This window comes from Diadema antillarum, unplaced genomic scaffold, assembly GCF_040938485.1.
Source record: "Diadema antillarum isolate AM-2024a unplaced genomic scaffold, OU_Dant_1.0 seq00001121_RagTag, whole genome shotgun sequence".
Taxonomy (NCBI): Eukaryota; Metazoa; Echinodermata; class Echinoidea; order Diadematoida; family Diadematidae; genus Diadema; species Diadema antillarum.
Genome location: NW_027271935.1, coordinates 872,501 through 895,394, shown reverse-complemented (window position 1 = coordinate 895,394; position 22,894 = coordinate 872,501). Strand labels below are relative to the sequence as shown.

The 22,894-nt window shown below is 38.4% G+C and overlaps 1 protein-coding gene across 1 annotated transcript; it reads left to right on the top strand.

The window, feature by feature from the left end:
* Positions 1-10,770: 10,770 nt before the first annotated feature.
* On the top strand, positions 10,771-19,425 carry LOC139743920 (eukaryotic translation initiation factor 1-like). Its single transcript, XM_071654390.1, has 4 exons — positions 10,771-10,933; positions 14,441-14,489; positions 15,245-15,338; positions 17,650-19,425. The coding sequence occupies exons 1-4, from the start codon at positions 10,903-10,905 to the stop codon at positions 17,794-17,796; spliced, it is 321 nt and encodes a 106-aa protein (XP_071510491.1). The 5' UTR covers positions 10,771-10,902; the 3' UTR covers positions 17,797-19,425.
* Positions 19,426-22,894: the final 3,469 nt, after the last annotated feature.

The window sequence follows — 22,894 nt, the reverse complement described above, 5'->3', positions numbered from 1 at the left end:
GATTTACCACAATTTCCCCATGTGAGATTACACAATGATATCAAGGGTAGCAATAATGATATAAAGCATTAAGAGGGGTTTTTGTGAAGCAACAAATGTTTTGCTCTATACAATACTCCTATTCTACTAATATAATGGTGAAGATGTGTTATCCACATCTTGATTCTAGTTCAGTTGATTATGAATACTGTAAAACATGATATATTCGCGGCATGAAATTTTCGCGAATTGGAGCCGACAGCCCTTTTCGTGGCATGAAATTTTCGCGAATTGCCACTGGTGTTCAATGTATATAGTGTAGACAAAAACTTTCGCGTGCATTTTAATTTCGCGAATTTTGGCGCTCGCGAAATTCGCGAAATTAAAATGCACGCGAAAATTTCTCGTTTTACATACTACTCCTAACAATTTAAAATGATTATTTTTTTTTCTGATAATAATCCATCAATCTTTACACCTTAATCAGTTTGCTGACTTGTATTACGGTGTGTAGTTTATGTAGTCTTCAGATAAAAAGTGATGAAAATAGAAATATTTCCAGTGGATATCGTCTTCGTATTAAGAAAGATAAGCATACAGGTGCCTTTTTCTGCAGGAATGTTATGGTTCCAATAATGCGCTAAAGACTGTTAAGTAAGCAATAGATTGCGGAAACATTAGATTTGGTAATTCTAGCGTTTACTATATATAAGGTAGTGACCTAAGCTCCAGATGTGTAGGCCTATGTGTTATGTGGGATGCTTTTGGTGACATGTAACTCACTTTGAATTTGTTTAATACAAGGGATGACTTAGTTTCGGTTGTTGTCCTAATAAAAGGTGGGTCCCGTCTTTTATTACGACCACTTTGTTTATCGTCTCGGCCATTTTAAATGGGATATTCATCAAATAAACTTTGAATACCTCTTAAAATTGTATGATCTTTCTTAGTGTAAGTGATTTGATGAATATTGGTTTTGAAGTAGCTGAGATATCCCAAAACAAGGTGATCCTAATAAAAGGTGGGTCTCACCTTTCATTCGCACCACAACCAAAATATGCCATCCCTTTAACAGAGAATTCGTCAAAAATCTCTCCCGCAATATCTAGTTTTGAATGTAATTTATTCGTCTTCATCGTTCATTTATTATCATCACAAATTACGTCTGCAAACAACGAATGTGACACACTTTCTCTTGTGACACTTTGTGAGTAATGAGAGAGAACAAGATGAAACAAAACAAAAAAAAAATAAGGAGGGAATCACTGGCAAGGAAAGAAGGCAAAGTTCATCTCTATAAATCCCAGTCATAAGTTGTTGTTGTTGTTTTTTACTCTGTGTATTTTCAAGAACTCTCAGCTGATATTTGTGTCAAAGTCTTTGTCGTTTTTCTTCAAAAGTACTGTAAGAAGAAAAATGTACACATAAGAGTTGTTTTTTTAATGAATTGATTTTCAGACGTTTTCCTGATTATCCTCTGTCGTTTCAATTCGTTTATTGCCAGTTTCTTAGTACATGACTATTCAGATGTAAATAATCTCTTTGGGGGAAGGAAGCCGCGATGAAACACATAGAAACACAGACACACAAACACACATAAAGGAATCTTGCACGTGCAAGCCTGTATATATGAACGACTTCTGCGATCGATTGACTGATTGAAGAAAATATCGTTGAGGATCTCGTCACGTCCGCGTCCATCGATCGGCGAAAATTACACCTGACGATTACAATCATGGCCTTAACCGTCGGCAAAACACGTCTTCAACAGGGCTATAGGTGCAATCGATTGGCAGACAAACAGCCGCCTCTTCCAACCAATTCAAGCTTGTGGCGGGAAACAGCGGTTGGATCTTTCTTTCAGTGACATCTTTTTCATCCCCCTACTTCAAGGTGTGTGTCTGAATAGATGATTTTAAACTGTACTCGAGTCTTTGAAAATGTCTTTGAATTCAATCAAGGGCCACTTCTGCCGAAGGGAGAAAGTTGTTAATCGACAACGGCAACAGTGTGGTGCGAGATAATTCAACCAGCCATATTCAGACTGTTTGTGATTGATTGATTGAGGAAAATTGAGGCCATTTCTTCAGCAAAATGAAACACAAAAGTAGGTCATATTGGTGTTTAGAAGAACAGCCAAATAACCTTGAAAGTATCTCGTGCTTTGTATTATAAGTTGCCCTTCAAACAAAATCCTGTACTTTACAAGACCGGCATGAAGACAAGTAAAGGAACTGAACACCATCGCTCGAACACATACATACATACATGTATTACATCCCCAAACGCACAGCACAAACACATGCAGTACATAAGGATTGAGAACGGAGTAGATCAAGAGAACATGTCTACTCAGCCATGGCTAACATTTCAAATGAAAAAAAAAGAGCGGTACATCTTGTACTGTTTACAGGACAAAATGTTGTAGTTAAAGAGGAATTCTAATTCTAAGAGGAAATCTGATAAGAAAAAGCAAAATCTTGCGAGTACAACAGTAAAATGAGAAAAAAAAATGAATGAAACTATATAGGGAAGTTATGAAATTGTGAAGTTTCGCTCATTTCTGCAAAACACAGTTCTCGTACAGTTGATAAGAATGCGCAAATGAGTGAGGTAATGATGTCATCACCTCACAATTTTCCATTGATCATGTGCACAAAAAAAGAAAGTGACGAAAATTCATTGTTTCTCTTATTGAAGTGTAAAACGTGATGTTATTCCAGGTTGAAAACTTCAGAATAATGATCAATTGGATATATCCGTATTAGAGACTGTGGCGTAATTGTGTTTGAGTAAAAAAAAAAATGGACATTTTAAAATTTGATATACAAATTATGGCAAGTTATGATAGGATGACATCATCACTTCACTTCACGAAACATAATGATGCATCATTGAGATGACAGAATATTGTAATGAATCACGAAGACCGATAATCATTCCTCTTTGTTCATGAAACATCACTGAATATTCTCACAAATCTTCCAAAGATGATTAAATTTAATTTTTCACACAAGATCATTTAAAAAGCCATAATACTCTGTAATTTTTTTTTTCATTGTTTTACACGACACTGACACTGAAAAATATAGAACTGCTCTGGCGTATTATGTGGTACTGGCTCACTGCAGAAGTTTGATGGCACCGTGCATAAAAACGCGATTGCCTAATAATCTCACACGACACCCTTAACAGCTCAACTTGGAACCAGCATGACAATGGCCAGAACATTTACCAAAACTAGAGTATAGAAAAGTGACAGAAGAGTCAAGAAGAGGGTGTGAACCCTTTGTAAAACGGGGGCATCCCCCGAGTCATACAACCCACGAGTTCGACATTGGAAAAGGATCCATGAGTCATACAGGCCACGAGTCATACAGCCCATGAGTTGGACAATGGGCAAACAAGGCCCACGGCCTCGTGGGCCTTGTTTACTTTGTGTCGAACTCATGGGCTGTATGACGTATGACGGCATGACATTGTCAGGAAGAATGGCGTGGAATTCCAGAAGATGTCTACAAGAAGCTGATACGCAGATGCCCATTGCGACTTTGGGCAGTGAAGGAAAACAGAGGCAGTAACACCAAGTTTTAGAATGTTTGTAGTTGCATATAAACTTGTGACCCCCCTCCCATTTTCTGCAAATATCAAATTTTATGAAACATACACATCATTGTCATATGCCTCTGAGTGATTTTGATAGATTATAAGCTATGTATATAGGCCTACATTAATGGCATTGTTTACCTTTTGCAGATGAAACAAAAACTCAGCTTTAGTGCTTCAAAATAGCTCTAAAATGTGAGTTAGGGATATAAACAACCAGTATAAAAAAAAAAGGTTAATCAGTATAATCAATGTTAAGGATTGTTAAATATACCAGTGTGACGATGGTTATGATAGAAATGTTTCTAGATCCGTCTACAGTTATATGGTTTAGTGAGAAAAATAGTGATATCTCCTTACATCTTAGGCATTATTGCAAAAATTTTCTATAGCAGGATGTTTTATCTGACCTACACATATGCGTCAAATGTGATATCTCGAACATTTTTTAAATCACTGCTCCCAATGGTAAACAGTACCTTTAAGCAGAGATACAACTTGTATAAATGATTCTCATGAAAATATAAGCTGACAGAAATGAGACAAGTTGTAAAAATTAGAAGAAAATTGTTTTCCTTCCAGATGTAAAGTTTACTGGGTACACTTTTGGCCCAAACTGTTTACTGATAGGCCCTATCAATATGCCAATATACGCCTATGTGTACATCAATATTTTGTAATAGTTCTGTTTTGTTTATAAATGGTCACAGGTAACCACTTATGCATCGAAAATATAGTAAAGGGAGAAGGAAATGAAAACGTAAGAAAGAGATGATGATGAATGATGATGATGATGATAATGATAATGATAATGATTATGATGATGAGCTTGTTGAAAAGGAAAGCAAGAAGTCAATGCGAAACACCATAATCACAGCGGATGCGATAAAGTGTGGCAGTTAAAGCTGCGGCGCCTTTCTAAACGCGGTATAATCCGGTCTCGCCTTTCGACAGACTCTTGATCGCGTATCTAATTTCTTTTCATTGTCAGAGAATGATATCAAAGAAGCGCCGCCAGCTGAGTATGAATGGGGGATTCTTTCTGCCGAAATGATTCAGCTCGACGTAAAAGATTATCAACCGCGCAGCGCGGGTCCTCAAAAATGAAGAGATAACGACGATAAATACACGCGGAGAGAAAAGAAATGAATTCGACAAATACAATCATTCCGCGATTAAGGAGGGGGAAAATTATGGGAGTTTAGTTGGGGAGTCGCATAATTTTCCCTAAATTGATTCCATATTGTTCGGAATCCAGGAAAATGTTTATAGATCTGCACCCGCAAATCTATACAGATACTGTGCATGATGTGTGTTCTAAGTTATCTTTGCTAGTAAGCAACGAAATTGCCATTAACGCACAGGAACACTGGTGTACAGTCAATGAGGCATTGGGTCCTAAGTTCGAGCCCTGGGCAATGTTATACGACCATGTATAAAGTATTCATTCTTGTTCTTCTTTACCGAGATGTAATGATTGTAACCTACTAGAGCTAGAGTAGACCCTTGTAATGGCAGTAGGCAGGTCACCGTAGGATCCAGACCAACGCCGATTCTGAAGATTGGACTATTTACATAATCATTTTTAAGATGATTTGATTATCAGTATCATTATCGTCATCATCATTATCATCATCATTTTTAATTGCTATCACTGTATCACTTAGGGGGCTTTTATTATCTTAATTATTATTTTGTGGCAAAGGATCATCACGGGCTTGGCACGTCGTGATGTGAATTTAAATGAGAGAAGAAGGTGAACCACTGATCTCTAGAATAGTACGATTAAAGAGCTAGATCGCAAAACGCTGTAACGCCATTTTTGTTGATTAGATATATTTGCGAATAAAGCTGGTTAAAAAAAGAAGAAAATTATAACAAAAAAGTTGGATATTTTTAATCATAACTTCAACAATATTTCTTGTAATGTGACAAGTTGAGCATCATAGGAAAGGTTTCATTTTGTTTTTGTCTGATAATGAACTTACTTTAAAATGTTTAAAAGTAGCACTTAACCAGTGTGCTAGCAAACTCTTCTGCATATTTCCTTCAGAGATGTGCGAGGTGAACGGTTCCGAAAGATGTACATTCACTGCCGTAGGGGGCGTGTTTGAGGATTGTTCTCGGGCAAGAGATCGCTTCTGGCAACCCTTCATGACTATTCCCTTCAACGACATTATTCAACGACATATTCAAGATTGCCATATAGATATCTAGTAATCCTCCGAAAAGTGCTATTTAATTCTTGTATTCCTGGTGCTATCATTATTCATTCTACTGCCACTCCTAGTAATACTATAGTAAAACAGCGTCTCCTAGTAATACTACGATGACCACAATTTTTATTTTGGACTTCATTACTAGACACAAAAACTTTGATCATTGACTGTTAATTTAACTAGTCCTTATTTTTTTCTTTTCTACTCTAAAGATTGCGCATTACCATTAGAAGTGTAAGCGTTAAAAGCCGAAGTAGTAAGCATGGTATGAATAACAGCGGCAGAAGTTGTGATTGTAGTGGTAATGGTAGCTCGCAGCAATACTACCATGTACTGGTTCTACTACAACTTGTGCTGCCAACTCTACTTGTCAGCGCTTACAATGTAGCCGTTTTCATTAGGTGATCTGCTTGTCATGCAAAACGATTATAACGATCACATCAATGTGATATGCAGTTTGACCCTAGTAACGTCGACCTCACCTCGACATACCATTAATTCAAACTTCATACTATATTCAATATATCAACAAAAATCACTCCTTTCTGCACTCCTACAAAGGTACAGGCTTTTGTCTGTTTTGTTTGCGTTTCTTTTTTTTTTTTTCCTGTTTGTCATTACTGTGCAATACACCCTAAATTCTGTCCTCAACCATTTAGTATGGAAAAATAATGCGTGTCTGGCAAACTTCGGAGGTCTGGAGTGGACCATGGAGATCAGTGAAGAAGGCAGGTGCTGCTATGAATGGTGAAATATTGCCGGAGAGGGCAGTATGATACTATATATACAAACGTCAACGGTCCTCCATCCGGAATGCATCTGGGTCACACGAACATTCTGTACAATTCATTCATTTCCCGTAACTTGATTTCCCATGTTGATAGAGACGGGTGTCCAAAATCAACAAAAAGAAAAAAAAACACTTTTTGATACATGACAGGTTCAATGTCTTTGTCAAGCAATTTACCAACCTGCTTTACTTGAAGCCTATAACATTTTCAAGGTTTTGTCTCGTTTTGTTTTACCTGAGCTGGAGTTCTTCATGCAGACAGACTGCCGTTGTGCCATTCACAAATTACAGGTGCATTATTTTGTGACTCTAAAACCGAATGCAAAGAATGAGAAGAGTTTGTAAAGTAATTCATGACCATTGGCCACAACTTATACTCAGGTTGGCATCATAGTCTTCATATTCATTCACACAGTTTACTGCAGCTCCTGTTAGACGAACTATAAAATGGGTATGTATTATATTTGATATTAGCACTTATCCCGCATCTTTTATATTGCTTTGGTATCCCAATATTTCTGCAACTCTGAACATTTGTTCACCTGTCTGTTTATACGCTCAGCTAGTGTGTCAATCTTTTTTATGTTTTTAGTTGTTATTGTGATGTATCTTTACTTGAGAAGTATATTATTGAAAATCGATACTAGTAATGTGTGACTCATTTACGTGTGTTCAGAAAGTTAGGGAATGCAGTGCGTGTTAGAGAAAGAAAGTTCAAGATTTTGTTACTATCGTTGTTGTTGATCTGTAGTTATGCACATTATGTCAGAAACGTAACTTATCTAACAATGTCATAAATAAAAAATAAGTTAAATGAAAAAAAAAATAACAAACTTATTAACGCAATCTTGAAATTTTCAAGGGTGGGATGGGGTCAGGTTGAAGCTGCCCTGCCGGTCTTCCACGCCAGAATATTATGTTTGTGTTTGTTTTTTATAATTCTAGTTTTCTTCTTTTTTCAAGAATTTAAATGCCAAGGGTATGTTCAAGTCGCTGTAGATTTGACTAAATAGTGATTGGTAAATCCAGTTTGTGTTTTTGGAAGTTACCCTCATGAACTATAAATATCTCGCAAGAAATTTTAGAACTCCTCGCCCCCCTTTGATTATTTTAGCACCTCTTCATGTTTCAGTAGCAGGGCTGGGAGATTCATTGAATATACACATTTTGTGACCGGAGGGCTTCAAGAAAATGCCAGCAACATCATGTAGACACGAATGTCGTAGTCAACGGGGTGGGTACTAAGTAGTAAGTCGCGGAATGATAATTGCACAAGTCATGAACGATAGAGGGCGCGCTGTACACTGAGACAATACTACTGTCCGACTACGATCATACCAGTGAGTCTGCCTCGTCGACAGTTGCCGGTAACCGGTTGCTGTTATATTGCGTCAGCGCAACCGGATTTGGATATGTCCATAATGAGCAATCATAATAACCTTGGGTTGGAATTCAGCCATATTCGCACTCTACGTACGCACACACACACACACACACACACACACACACACACACGCACACAAATACTGTGAATCCACATTATTATCAAGATGCAAGTTCTCTCACGTTTATAAAGGTAGGCCTCTACTATATTTCTTTTTGGTCACAGGAGTAAAAAAAAAAAACAAAGAATGGGAGAGATTTCCCTAGAATGTTATTCATATATGCGGCAACAAAGTTACGTAATAAAAAGAATTCACGAGGTTTCATGAAATAACAATATTCACAAGGTTGTAAGGAGATTAGATGAGATGATGACGTCATCTATAGTGTTATTCATGTCATGAAAACATTTACAAATATCACTTATTCTGCCAGATCTGAAAGGACGGCACAAGAGTACTATCGATTCCTATAGCTTTACGGTAATGTAAGAAGAAAAAAGATTTAGGGAAATAGCAAAGTATTCTTCTTGCCCAAAGTCAAGCAGGAAGAGGTATACGTCAAATTAATACTCCCTACCTTGCGTAAAAAAAAATAAAAAAAAATAGGCAAGTAAATAAATGAAATAGAAAAATAGATTAAAATAATAAATGAATTAATCAATCAAGTAAAGTAAGTAGGCCTAAAGGCATATAACTTGATAAATAAATAAGTAAATAAAAATGAATAAATAGGTAAATGAATAAAGCATAAATAAATAAATGAATAAATAGAGCCTATACATAATAGGATACACACATATTTTATAATATAATGGTACTTGGCGTAGAATAAGGAATAACTATAAAGGGAAATGTTTCCTTTGTGGACAGAGGTCCAAAGGCCACTCGCCGATCCTTGGCCAGAGGTCAAGATCAACAGATTATTGTACATGAAGGTCAGACAGTAAGTAATTATTTCATGATAGAGAGTCCACAAATCCCAGTCTGCCTACTGCGCACAGCTGTCAAATCGCTTCTCGTGAAACTGTCCCATTTCAATACGGAGTCCTGACGTTTTCTGTTATGTCTGCTGTTGTCTTATCATCTATTGTTTGACCCCTCACTCCTAACCTGATACTTTCATGTTTGTTTGTTTTTTGTTTGTTTATTTCTTGTTACTGTTGGGTGAGCACAATTAGGAGAAATAGCTTTGTTCAACCTTCCGTAAACTGTATTCATTCAGCTTATCATGCTTATTGAACGAAATATACTAGGCCCTATTATACCATTCAATGTTATGACCATTATGTTTAAGCATAGTAACTCAAACTTAAGCGCTTAAACATTCACCAGAAACATAATGTTCCCGACCCGCCAATACTGATGTTTGTAGCTTCTAAAAAGTGACCATTTTAATTCGTCTTAATAAATGTGCGCGCACTTATAAATGCATGGCTCAAAACTCACTCTAACTTTCATACAAAACTTACATAGTCAATAAGTGTATAATTATAGAAATAATTTCTCAGCCAAGCTATTTTCGTTAAAACCTTTCAGTAAAAGGGATGGTATATTTACATTCTGGTTGAGATGGGGATTCAGGTTTCGGCTTTTTGTGAGATAATTGAAGACCTGAATATAAGAACGACCCTTGAAGTCCAATTTTTGGCCAAATTCAGTTTGACTCAATTTGACTCATCTTGTGTATAAATGATAAATCCTAATTACCCCCGGAAATGCCTGAAATGAATGAGTTAAATCTTAAGTGAATGATAAGAATGAAGGACTTGGGTCATTCTTACATTCATATCATAGCGCCCTCTCTCATCCTTCTCTCATCTCTATAGCAGAATATCATGACTATGATTCAAAGAACGACCCAAGTCCATCACACAAAATGGCCTCTCCACAATTAATGTAAATTTAAATTGTCATATATTATGTTCTAATTTGTATATACAATGTTGCCTTCCCATCTCAGTTAAATAGAATATTATTGGACAAATAAAAAAGATATGAAGTTTTTTAAGTTTACTCGAAATGGTCTTCCATGGACTTGGGTCGTTCTTATATTCAGATACTCAATAAGAAACCACTAGGCCCGAGTATAGGCCCTAGTTATGTTTATAATAAAAGAGCATACAATTCTAAGAGGGATTAAAAGTTCATTTGATGGAAATCTCTTTTGAAATGGCTGAGATATCCCAAAACAAATTAAAACAAATTGGTCCTAATAACAGGGTGAGACCCACCTCTCAATAGGACCCCTTCGTTTTGGGGCATTTGCAGCCATTTCAAACCAGATTTTTTTTTTTTCAAATCATCTGCGCATAGAGGTTTTTTATCATTATTATTTCTCAAAATGCCGTCTTGGCTGCTTTTTGGCGGTCATGATGAAATCAAAGCAGGAACGCATGTTTACAATGTTTTTGTGACGCTTTTGACAGAGTCTGTGTCTGAATTAATTAACGAACGACGTATGTTCATGTGTAGTAGGTGCATGATATCGATGATACCAACTGTACTGCATATTCACCACAATAATCGGTGGAATGGCCTTATGGCCCAAGGAGAGAATTAAACATGACCTCCGGAAGAATTAGATATTGACGTATTTCCGCGCTGCACACATAACAATACAAGTACGTCATCTTTCTGTATTGTGTCGTTCATTACATTGCAATGCTATTGCGCAGCATTGGAATGAACGTACCGCACGGGGAACGTACGGACATATTACATGTTTTAATATACATAGAGCTACCAACCAGCACGTACGTACATTATACGTACGTACGCAGCGTGCGCGTACCATTGGTATAAAAGCATACTAGACTGCCTGCAACTGAACTGCAAATCCTCCGAAATCGACGATAATCTAACGGCTGTCACTCAATCCTGAGTCAGATTTTCTACTGCGAATAGTAGCACTTTAAACGACTGCATGTCCGAAAATCCTATGCTACGTACGCATGGTATGTATCATGAAATCAGTATCTATGATCGCATATCTACAACCTTATTCGTTCCTTGCTGATGATGCAATGTACGTAGGTCCTACTGCAAATGCTACCAACTGTAATGTATACGGTACATACTAAAGTACTGTAATATGCTTTCTGTACTGTTGTGTTGTTGCGTAGGTACTTCCGCACACTCACTGCTTTCGATTGACGAATGAATGAATAACATGGCGGTTTAGGAATTTAGGATATCAGTTCATTTATTAAAACACTGCGCTACATGTATATACTGTCTCCCTACCTGTATAAATACAGCATGCATTCTTTGGACCCACAGTGCACAAGGCGAGCGCTCTGATTTTGAGTAAATTGCCCTAAATAGGGTCTACACCCTGTTCTAACATCCTGTTACACGTCATAACTTGTGCACAGCCACAGTCAGTTAACATGGTTAAAAAGTGCCAGTGAATTAAACAGTAGTGTCCAGCACATCGACGCTGTATACCCTGTAGAATGTTCTACCCTTCCATTGTAGCATTGCGCGTAAAGAACGAATTTTCACCAGGGAGGTGTCTCTTCCCACCTCCCTGCTTTTACACATGCGACTACGGCGTCTACGGTACGGTTACACGCATCCAGTGGTTTTGCATTCTTCACTACCTGACACTAGGGATTTGAAGATGTCCAAATATTATCATTACAGAAAAACCTGATAGTAACTTCAACAAGATCAACAGCAAAACAATTAAATTTTACCGTAGATTATAAATGCACATAGGAAAAGCATTAGGAGTCTATGCACTTGTCAATGTAATGACTCACCCCACTACCCCCGGACATGGGTGCGTCATTTCCTCGTTTGGTCCGTCAAATTTGTGACCCAGGTGTGCGTCATTTTACCAGCTATGTCCGTCAAATTTTTGACCGAGAGGTGCGTCAAAATCCCATCATTGTCGTCAAATTTTTGACCGAGGGGTGCGTCATGGTACGTCACTTGGCTATGGAAAATAACACGCATTATTCTGAACCGAGGGGTGCGTCATGGTATGCACTTGGCTATGGAAAACTGCACGCATTTTTGCACGCTACCAGTACCGGATACACGTACGTACCGCGAGTGAATTTACAGTGAGCGCTTTCCCGCGGCAAGTGAAAATCAAAGTCGGGAAGCGTTTTGGAGTAGGCCTAAGAGGGAAAAATGCTTGCCCGAATCTGGCAAGCAAATGATTTAAAAGCCACCCTTTCTCCTCACATTTTCTTTCCAACAAACTCATGAAATCACGCATACTCAATCTCAAGCCAGACGGACTGTTTAGCGATATAACGATTTCAACCTCACAGTACTAAATAGTAAAATCAAAGATCGTTTACGGAATTCCGTATACGATCTTTGGTATACCGTTGCGTGGTGCGTACTGCGCGTACCTGCAGTATAATAGCAGGCTAGGCAAGTCGAGTGTTAGTGGTGCGCGACTCGCTCGCTCTAACGCTGTCATGGCTGTGCAATTCGCAAGTGAGCAGCGTGCTCGTTATTCCTCATCGAACGTACATCGTCCATGTGTTGCATTCAACCAGACTAGAAATGGCCGCGCACATATAGCGCATCTGCAGACAAGTCATGGCCAGGTGACTATGGATTGCATGCACATACATTCGGAATATCGTAGCAGCAGAGTGATGTACGGTGAATGACAGTACGGTGCTTACAGGGCCAGGGTAAGGGAAACTTGCCGAAACTTTGACAAATTGTGTTTACGAACAGAAAGAAAATGAAATTGCGTGAATAAAGCGTATGCAAAAATCCTTTCAGTATTTACGGGGTGCGTCAAATGTACCGAGGATGTCCGTCAAGAAAGTGACCTAGGTGTTCGTCAAAAACCCCGTGTTGTCCGTCAAAAAAGTGACTGTGGTGTTCGTCAAAAACCCCGTGTGGTCCGTCAAAAAGTGACTGTGGGGGTGCGTCAAAAACCCCGTGTGGTCAGTCAAAAAATGACCATGACGCACCCATGTCCGGGGGTAGTGGGGTGCGTCATTACATTGACAAGTGCATTAGTCTTAGACGATACTAGGCCCTACGACCCACTACGTGCATTTCACACGTATTGTCAATAGAGGGTAGGGCCGCCTGTAGGGGTGTTGGTTTCAAAATACGGCACAAGTGAGTGTGTCAAAGTAACAACCCACGCGTTCGAAGCAGTTTTCTTGGAGTGTGTACAGCAAATCGCATTTTCAATGCGCGCTTGTGAATTCAGAGTATTTTCTTTACATGTGAGTAAAATTTCAGGCAAATTGTGATGTGAGATAGACTGTGTCTATATCTATTATTACAGAGTCTGAGTAGAATCTATCGAAAGAAAAATATTTTCTACACGGTGTGGTTAGGGTGTCGATATGTTGGACACCCATCTATTGACCGATTCGGGTTCGTTGAGGGCAGTAGACATTTCATGGCACTGGGCGCAGCCATAGTGGGTGTCTGAGCCGACCCCCCCTGCTCTCCCCCACCCCGGGCAACATGTTTATCACGCACTTGTAACAAAGGTTCGCGCACTCAGTACGAGACGCCCATTTGCTAAAGCAGTTTTTCATTCTGCGCGTGTGCTAATGTAGGGAGAGGGGTGGGGAGTGGGAAGGGGGGGTCGGCTAAGACACCGAGTAATGGCGCTGCCCATGCCAAAAATACACATAGCGCGTCACAGAATCGGTCAATACTAGGCGTAAGATCCTCAGCATGATGATAAAGGCTCATGACAGACAATGTTGTTACTGTTAGTCTTCAATTTTTTTGGCAAAGTTTAAGGTGTTACTGGCAATGCATAATGTACAGCCTTAACATTTTGTCTTTATTGGAATTGTGACAGTCCACTATGCTATCCTGTTGTATTTTTAGACACCTCGGTGTACCATGAAGTGTAGGTAAAACATACATGGGTCTATACTATGGTGTGCCAATGCAGTACAGACTGCACATCAAGAGTATTTTCAACTGAGCTTACATGTAGTGATGTATAATTGCATGCATATTACCAGAGCAGATCTACATGCACTATATTAATTACTGGTGTATTTACCTAAGAACACATACGTTTACAATCAAGCCAAGGAAGGAAAAGCATTTTTAGTTTATTTCTGAAAAAAAAAAAGAATGAAGCCGCATGGCTATTTTGTATTTATGATGTAAATCATGTAGTACAAGTGTAGTACACATGTTCCAATGGCATGTAACCTTAAAAACCCACGTCCTCTGAGCAACCCCAAACGAAGTACTGTGTGATTAGCAAAGTTGTAATGTGTGACATTCAAGAGTTGAGACTTGTAGACCATATCACTATAAATTTCAAAGGGAAATACAAGTACCTGCATAAAACATTTCGATAAAATAAAGATCAGTTCATGTGATGTACAAAATGTATGTGTTACCATGTGTCTTTGGAATTTCAATGATAAACATGATGGTGAATATGCTTAGTAATGAAATGCTAATGAATCTCAACACTCCATCCACCTTTCTTTCTATAGATGCGTTTGCTGAAGGGGAGGCAGGCCCAAATACTTACGTTCACATACGGTAAGTACAACACTAGCATTGTCAGAGACCCTCTCACTATAGCAAGCAAAGCAAGCAGAGGGTCATCACTCAAACCAAGAGTCCTGCTACCAGTGAGAGGCAAACCTCAGTGAGACCTCGTGGAGACTCCGACTGAAAAGGCCATTGATTAACATAAATTTCTGCTATTTCTGCTAAATTTCTGCTACAAATGGGATAGCCTTTCCATTGACATGCCGTGGCGGCTCCATTTTGGCGATACGACAGCTAGGGTTTGGACAGGACATCACTTAACTGATTATCTAACCATTAATCCATAAAAGTCATTTTCACCAAAATTGAGAAATAAGCCGAGGTCTTGTCACCCCAGCGATGATGTGTAATTATCAGAGCCCTTTTCAAAGAAGTTTGAATGCATACTGTGATGGCCAATCTGTGAAATCTAGAATAAAATTTGATTGGTCTATGTAAGTGTCTGACTGATGTGCTCACTGCTGTACAATTGTATTCAGAAAGAGTGGTGCTCTGTGCTTTTTAAATCAGCTAATTTTGGTGTGAAACTTCCAGTACTTACTGGCACACATGTGAAGTACATTATGTAATCCTGATATGACGATAACATGTTACATGATCCATGACTATCAAAAAGAAGTAGTTCATTATGCTTTAGTACATATTTTTGAACACTTCTGCAATGTCTGCATAAACTATACATGGAGGATTTGATAAGTCACATTTGTGATGCTCATCCAGTAATTGTCTTTCTCTTCCCGTAGGATACAGCAAAGAAACGGCAGGAAAACGCTGACCACTATCCAGGGACTGAGCGACGACTACGACTTCAAAAAAATTGTCAAGGCATGTAAGAAGGTAAGTCAGAGGGAGTTCGTGGCTTTGCCGCACAAAACCAAGAGAGAGTCACCAGAAGAAGGATGATTTTTTTTTTTTTTTTTTTTTTTTTGGTGCAATTCTTAGAAAGGAGATTTTCAGTTTTAGATTGCCCTGATTTGTACCAAAGATAGTTTAACAAGAAGATAGGAAGGCGTGTGATAAAAATGGGAACAAAACAAAATGGCTACCCTACATGACGATAAAAAAGAGAGCTGAGTACAAACTCAGTACACCTAGAAACATCATTAATTTCCAAAGGTAGTGGTATTTTTATTATCGTAAAAAGATTTAAATATTATTGTTGTAGCTTTTTTTCAATTAAGGGGATTATTTGAAGAACGAGATTCTAAAGTAATAAATATTATTTCGTGGAGGTAAAAATTTGGCAACAACATGATCTAAAAACAATCAAAGACACTTGGTAAACAAGCACAACAACTTCAAAGATAGCGCGTCTCGAGTGATGTGCGTAATATGCTTGAGGACCGCGCTCTGTCCATTTGTTTTGTACAGGATTAGCGCGCATTTTCCTGTCTTTTCATTTAAGCGTCTTTGATTTGTACCTCATTAAACTGGATCTTTCTAACCCACCTAAAGATATGAAGGAAAACTTCACATGCAAGAATATTGCTTTTGAGTACAAGGGCATTGAAGTTACAGGTTTAGTAAAAAGTACCGAGTTACCCTTGTGTGCGAGGAGGGGAGAGAATGAGATTTAGAACACCGTGGCAACCTCCGTGAATTGATAATTTTTAATTAGATAAGTGATTGAAAATTGATGTTGAACATTTAAAGCCCGCCACACACTATATGACTAGCGACTATACGACCTTCAGACCATAAGACCCAGTCGTACGACCTGCCAACGCACACTATACAACCTGACCTTAGAGTAGGCTTACGACTGTTCTGTCTTTAGTACATTTTTCCAACGAGTATTAAAGCGCACACAGTGCGCACTACAATGTACGTGCGCTTGCATTTTACTGTATCTTGATTGGCTGAAAGCCCACGACCGTTCGTGGAAATTCAACATGTCAAATCTCTACGACTGGCACTAAGACCCAGTTGTGCGACTGGAAACTGGCAAGACTGGTGACGTCACACTTCTTGTCTTAAGGTCGTATGACCGGTGGGATAGTATAGTGTGCAGCAGGCTTAACCCTAACCAGGCCGGGCTTTTTTGGGTGTTCTGTGGCCGGGGAGGGGTTGATTCAACCCCCCCCCCCCCCCCCCCCCCCCCCCCCGAGATCTCGGCCGTCGATCGCGCAATCGCATGAAATTTGGCACGTGCATTACCTGTGGCGTAATCTACCAAGCTATACCAAAAGAAATGGAAATTTTCTTCATAATAATTAATTATGCTATATATGCATAAAATCATACATTTTGCTCTAAATCAGAAATTAAAGCTTCTAGAATCCTAATTTTTGGTGAAAACATTCGTTGTAGCATTCCTAACAATGTACTAAAAAAAAAATTGGTATCACAATCAATTTCTTATGTATTTTATTGTTTTATGAATTTCTTATGTATTTCTTTGTTTTTTCGACCTTTTGTTTTATCATTTTTTTAAAGCAAAATTTATGACAGAACCTATTTCAAGCATAATTATGCTAAAATTAATTAGTTTCAGCCTATGAAAGTGAAAATAATCATATCTTTATGAATAAGAAGAGAAAACTCCATTTGCATAGACTTTATACACAAAATCACGTTTTTGAGCCATTTTCGGTCTGACAGGCATGTATAAAACGTTCTGCAGCGTCGTAATGGTATGCACGATTTCGCGAAAATGGTGTCAAAAGATGCGCGAGACTTGAAAGTAAAAAGTCAGCGAGCGGCGCGGTCAAAAAATTTCGCATGGCGGAGTAGTCGCGAAAAATGTCGAGGGGGGCTGATTCAACCCCCCCCCCCCCCCCCAGCCTTTCTAGGGTTAAGACATACCTGGTCACACTACTCTAAAAAAAAAAAAAAAAAAAAAATGGGTGTAGAAAAACTGCTGAAAACCCACTTTCTCCATTCATTATGATCCCAAACTCAGCAATAAGGTGGAAGAAGAATAGCTCTTTCAAAAAATATGGAAAACTCAAAATTGATTTGGTCAACCTGTTTCACCTTTTTTGAGTCCTGACGTAAAAATCAAGGGGTGCGACTTTTTGTTGGTTTTATGATGCACAGTCACATATGATAACTTCCCATGCCTACTTTTCCCCTCGCCCCCATGGCCATGCTTCCTTTCCTCACGGCTGCCATTAATTCCTCCCAATCCCCCTCTCTGGCCCTCCAGGAATTCGCATGCAATGGTACAGTTGTGGAGCACTCAGAGTACGGTCGCGTGATCCAGCTCCAGGGAGACCAGCGCAACAACGTCTGCAAGCTCCTCTGCCGTGTCAAGCTCTGCAAGGAGGACCAGATCAAGCTCCATGGTTTCTAGGCTGGCTGGACACGACCACCACATCATCATCACCACCACCGCATCCGTTACACACTCTCCATCACATTGCAGCAAGTAGATGTCCGTAGGTCATTTTTGTACCGATTCAACGTGGGGTGACGACTACACTCATCTATATATTATATTCAGTGAATAATCTCTTTTCTTTCTTTCTTTCTTTTATTCATGTAAGATCATCGCCAAATTGGAAAGTGAAGCAGACATATATATATTCAGGAGCAGTGCAACATTTTAGAATCTGACTAGGAAACTTTTACCTTCGATATTTAATTATAGCATGTGTTCTTTTAGCCAAAGACAAAACTTCCATCGTACAAGATGAGTATTAATCAGAGAAACTCATTAAAAGGGATCATGTATACTTGTCCCTGAAACTGCACCTGACTTTGTGAAACTTGAAATATTTTCCGGTGAGCAATTGTTAGCAATGTAGGCCGCAGACTTACAAGAGCAGTCTGAACTTGTGAGAAACAAACAAACAGACAAAGTCAGAGTTTGTGCTGGCAGCTATCTGAGCGTGTGTGTAAATAAAAGGGGCGTGAAAGAGAATGTTGCGGAAAAGTCAGGAATGTTGGACAGTTTTCCAATTGTTGCGACAGTAAACTCATTCACAAGGAAACTTTGAGAGCACTGCCAATCTCGTTGGCTTACACTTCATCTTCCGCATGTCATACGTATTGAGCTAACAGCTCTTATATCATACCATCGGACTGTTTCTTGCATCAAAAGCACTCACATTAAAGATATACCTAATTTGCACTAAAAAAAAAATCATATTGACTTGAGCTTTCAGCTCTTCTGTGTTATGTGATTTCCTCTCTGTAAAAAGCAAGCAAGCAAAAACCTACTTCTTTTTTCATGGATAGACTACTTGACAGTTTTTGTGCATCGACTTGTAGCCTTCATATAGTCAGACTGTTTTCAGGGTCAGACCCACTCCAACTGTTCACCAATCATGACAGATGAACGCTTAATCTCAATATGCCTGCTATCAGGCTTCTCTGCATCCTACTCTTATCCATGACCACAATGTGCCACTGTAACCGAGCTCAGACCTGCCGCGTGAGTGGTTGCCATTGCACACCGAAAATTAATGAAACTGACTCTCTTTACTCCAGAACATTACAATGCACGTTTATGATAGATATCTCAATCTCGTCTAGTATTGAAGGTCCTTTTTGATATGTTTGTTTTTTTCTCATGATGTTATATGCAAGATTGGGGAAGGGGGGTAAGGGGGAGAATGCTACATGAAACGTGCACACAGTGACAAGCGGAAATGCCACCAAGTAAATGGCTTGTCATCGTCTGCCAGGAGAAATGGGGATAATGAACAAAGAAAAATGTCTGGTTCAGGGGTGCCATCGGCCTGTTTTGAAGTCTTTCTCGCGTTGAATGAAGACTGGTTTTTGGATGTCGACATATTGTAGTATGCACGTTGCATCTACAGCTCCTGTCACCTAGGTCACCTATGGCAAATGAAGGGATGACTTCTGTAGTTACCTCCATTCAGAGACATCACAGGCAGATGCCAGAGATCAAATGAGTGTTTATGGTCAGATCACTTTTCACACCTTACCTCCAAAGTGTGCATCCATATTTGTTCAGGGTTTTAATGAGGGTTTGGGATGTTTTTTATTTTTTTGTGCTTGGGAGTCGCTTTCATCATCACAAATATCGCGACACAAGAACCACAAAAGGGAAAAAAAAAAAAAATCCATTATTTTTCGCGTGAAAGTGATGTGTTTTGGCTGTCAGCTGACAACGCAAGGTTTTTGCGGGATGCTGGCAAAGCACAAGTTTTGTCATTGATGATCTGATATGGGCAAGTTATTTTTTTTTTAATTTATGGTTTTGTCAAAGTGTATTTGATTGTGTATAAACCAGCAACACGAACTAGCATCATTCATTTGCATGTCATCTGTTTTGTTTGTGTACATGTATTATCAACTGATAATTACTGGGGGGGGGGGGGGGGGTTAGAGCGTCCCTCTTGGAATACTCAGAACATTTGGGAAGGTTTTCAGTGATGCACAATCAGTTTTTACTCGCATTTCCTTACCTGTAAGATGTGCTCATGCTGTGTCTATTCTTTGCTCCTAGGGCCCTTTTCTGTTCTCTTCTCCAAATTACACGTTGTGTGTTCTAAAATCACAGTTAAAACATATGCGGTAGCAGAAGTAAAATGGCTGTCGGCTGACAACGCAAGGTTTTTGCGGGATGCTGGCAAAGCACAAGTTTTGTCATTGATGATCTGATATAGGCAAGTTATTTTTTTAGATTTCTGGTTTTGTCAAAGTGCATTTGATTGTGTATAAACCAGCAACAGGAACTAGCATCATTCATTTGCTTGTCACGTTTTTTTAGTCGTGTGTGTCATATCCAGTACATGTATTTTTCCAGATCCACAACCGGAGAGTGTATTGTGTTTCTTTTTTTTTTTCTATATGAATCATGCATGTTTAGTGAAAATAGAATAAAAATACTGTTATGACTTGTTCTAATTGAATGTGCCTTGGTCCTCATTTTGATCTGTCAGTTGTGCATGTGTTTGTGTGTGAGTGTGTGTGTGTGGGGGTGTTTGTTTTTGTTTTGTGTGTTTGTTTTTGTGTTTTGTGTGGTTTTTGGGTTTGTTTTGTTTGTTTTTTTGTTGTTTGGTTTTTTGGGTTTTTTTTTTTTTTTGTTGGGGGGGGGAGGGGGTTTCTGGTGGGGGGAGGGGAATGATATTCTTGTCTTTTTCCAAAAACTGATGGCCTAGAAACTAGTACCCGAAAGTTTGACCCATCTTCAGTGTAATGCAGTTTACAACGTACATGTATATGTTCATACTTGTATATGTTCACTAGCTGTTCAAGCCCATTGCCCAAGACATGTGCACAATGTATATCATTGCAAATAACATTTTGGGAAGTGTATCATTTGCCCATATCAACCGATCATAATGCAAGTGTAGCTAAATCAATGCTTGGCATAAAAGTTTTGTTTCACACTTTGTGACTGGTGTAAATCAGTCTCGGTGCACATTATTCCTCTCTTCCAGCAGATTGCACAATGTACATACACGTGTACTTGGTGTTTTGAGGTCAGTGTTAGTGCATGGTACATGTGTTGTCACACTTCGGGTATGTGTTATGAGAGGTCATTATAAAACAATTGATGAATGGCAGGGGAGCAAACTTCTCCAAAATTATCTTCAGGGTTTGAATTGCAATTGAGTGACCTTAAACTTCTCCAAAATTGTGAAGGAATTCATTTTGCTCATGCAAAGATGACATTCATCAGTGTATTTCGGTTGATACATTGTAATTGTACATACAGTACAGGGATACTTCTGTAATACATGTAGGCCTACACATGCAGTTGGGCCATACACATCCATGCATACACATACACACTCCTGTATGCACACAAGTAACAAAGACTTTATGATTCCTGCAGTTAGAACGTTATGTTTATTTCCGAATGATGGCAAAAGTCATCTGTTGTACACTGTACATGGATATGGGCAGGTTAATTAAAGGATGCTTCTAGATGATTTTCAGACTTTAACATTTGAACAACTTTAAATTAGATATATACTGATTACTGAGTACAGTTTCAGAATTTATAGTGATTGGAATGAGAAGTAAGAATGTTATCAAAATTTATAACAAACTGCAATGAAAAAGGATGGTGACATAGCAGCCTCACTATAAGAATGCATGAGTTGGGGCTCAAGGAAGCAGAGCAAAGAACTTAAAAGGCATGCATATATTCTACACAGGTGAACTAGTTAAGCAAGCAGTATTGTACTATAATGGAATTACACAGCCTAATTTCTGAAAGGTGAGCCTCCTATGTCATCAACATTGTTCTGTGTAATTTGTTGCAAGGTTTTTCAGAGTATTGCTTTCTGTGCTCAAGGACCACAATGAATTCCACAAATCTATACATGAAGCTGTCAGTATATGTACTACATGATGTGAAATTATGAAAGTCATCTGGAATGGCCCTTTAAAGTAGCACTTTGAGGGCACATTATCTTCAATTTTTTTTTTTTTCATGACACTTGAAGAGTTTGTTCGCAAAAAACCGATAAGTCCATTTTTGAAGATTTTGAAGTACGGTCTCTGTCATAATGTACAAAATAATACCTTTTAAATGATATATTGGTCACTACATATAAAGGCACATTTTTGAAGTTATGGTCAAAAGAAGCAAACATTTTCTTATTATTCTCTTCATTTTTCTTGACTCAAATATCTCCATTTGGCAAATATGGACTTATCGGTTTTTGCGAACAAACTCTTCACTTGCTGGCTGACCTTCCAAGGTTTCTCAAAACCTGACAGTATCATATTAAAAAATCAAATCGGACGTGAATCCACAACTGTGTATTAGTGGGCATGCCTGAGTGCTTTGCTTTCATATACGTACACGTATGCCTCCATCCAGACATAAGGACACACATACAAATAGTCAAAAGGTGATACAGTTAAGTTTCATGTTGATAATGTGGTAACTCCAACCATGAGCCGTTATTGTACTTCTTTAATTTTTTTTTTTAAATTACCTCTGTAAAGAGAAGTTTCAGACTTAATACTAGTAACCCATTTCCAACAAATCACAATGTAGGAATTAACAACCCTGATGCACTAGGCCATGAACATGTTTTGTGTCTTAACATTGCATTTTTGAGAATGACTTAATCTGCTGAGCAATAGATAAGATAATTAGATAATATGTGATAATTCTAATAACAATGAAAATAATTACAATTTATATGATAATTCTTATAATGGCTTAAAAAGTATTTCTTATTTAAGTGCAATGTTATTGAAAAAAATAATTTTCTCTACTTTTTATTTTGTTGGTGACCTTACTTTAAAAAATTGAAAGTAGCATTCATCTGTTTTGTCATTCAAACTCTTTTAAAGTAAAATTGGTATTCCCAACATCAAATGTCTGTAACGAATAGAAATAAATTCTTTACCTCCGCTCTTCAGACTGCGAAAAGAAGAGCCAAAATACCAAAGTAATCCCCCCCCAAAAAAAAAAAAAAGAAAGATGGAAAAATGCAAATAAAAACAAAATGAAA

What these genes read in the sequence shown, in the direction of transcription:
- LOC139743920 (XM_071654390.1), top strand. Translation starts at nt 10,903, where the DNA reads ATGTCCGAAAATCCTATGCTACGTACGCATG. An exon ending in TCCTATGCTACGTACGCATG is followed by an intron (nt 10,934 to 14,440) that starts GTATGTATCATG and finishes TTCTTTCTATAG; the next exon opens with ATGCGTTTGCTGAAGGGGAG. An exon ending in TTGTCAAGGCATGTAAGAAG is followed by an intron (nt 15,339 to 17,649) that starts GTAAGTCAGAGG and finishes CTGGCCCTCCAG; the next exon opens with GAATTCGCATGCAATGGTAC.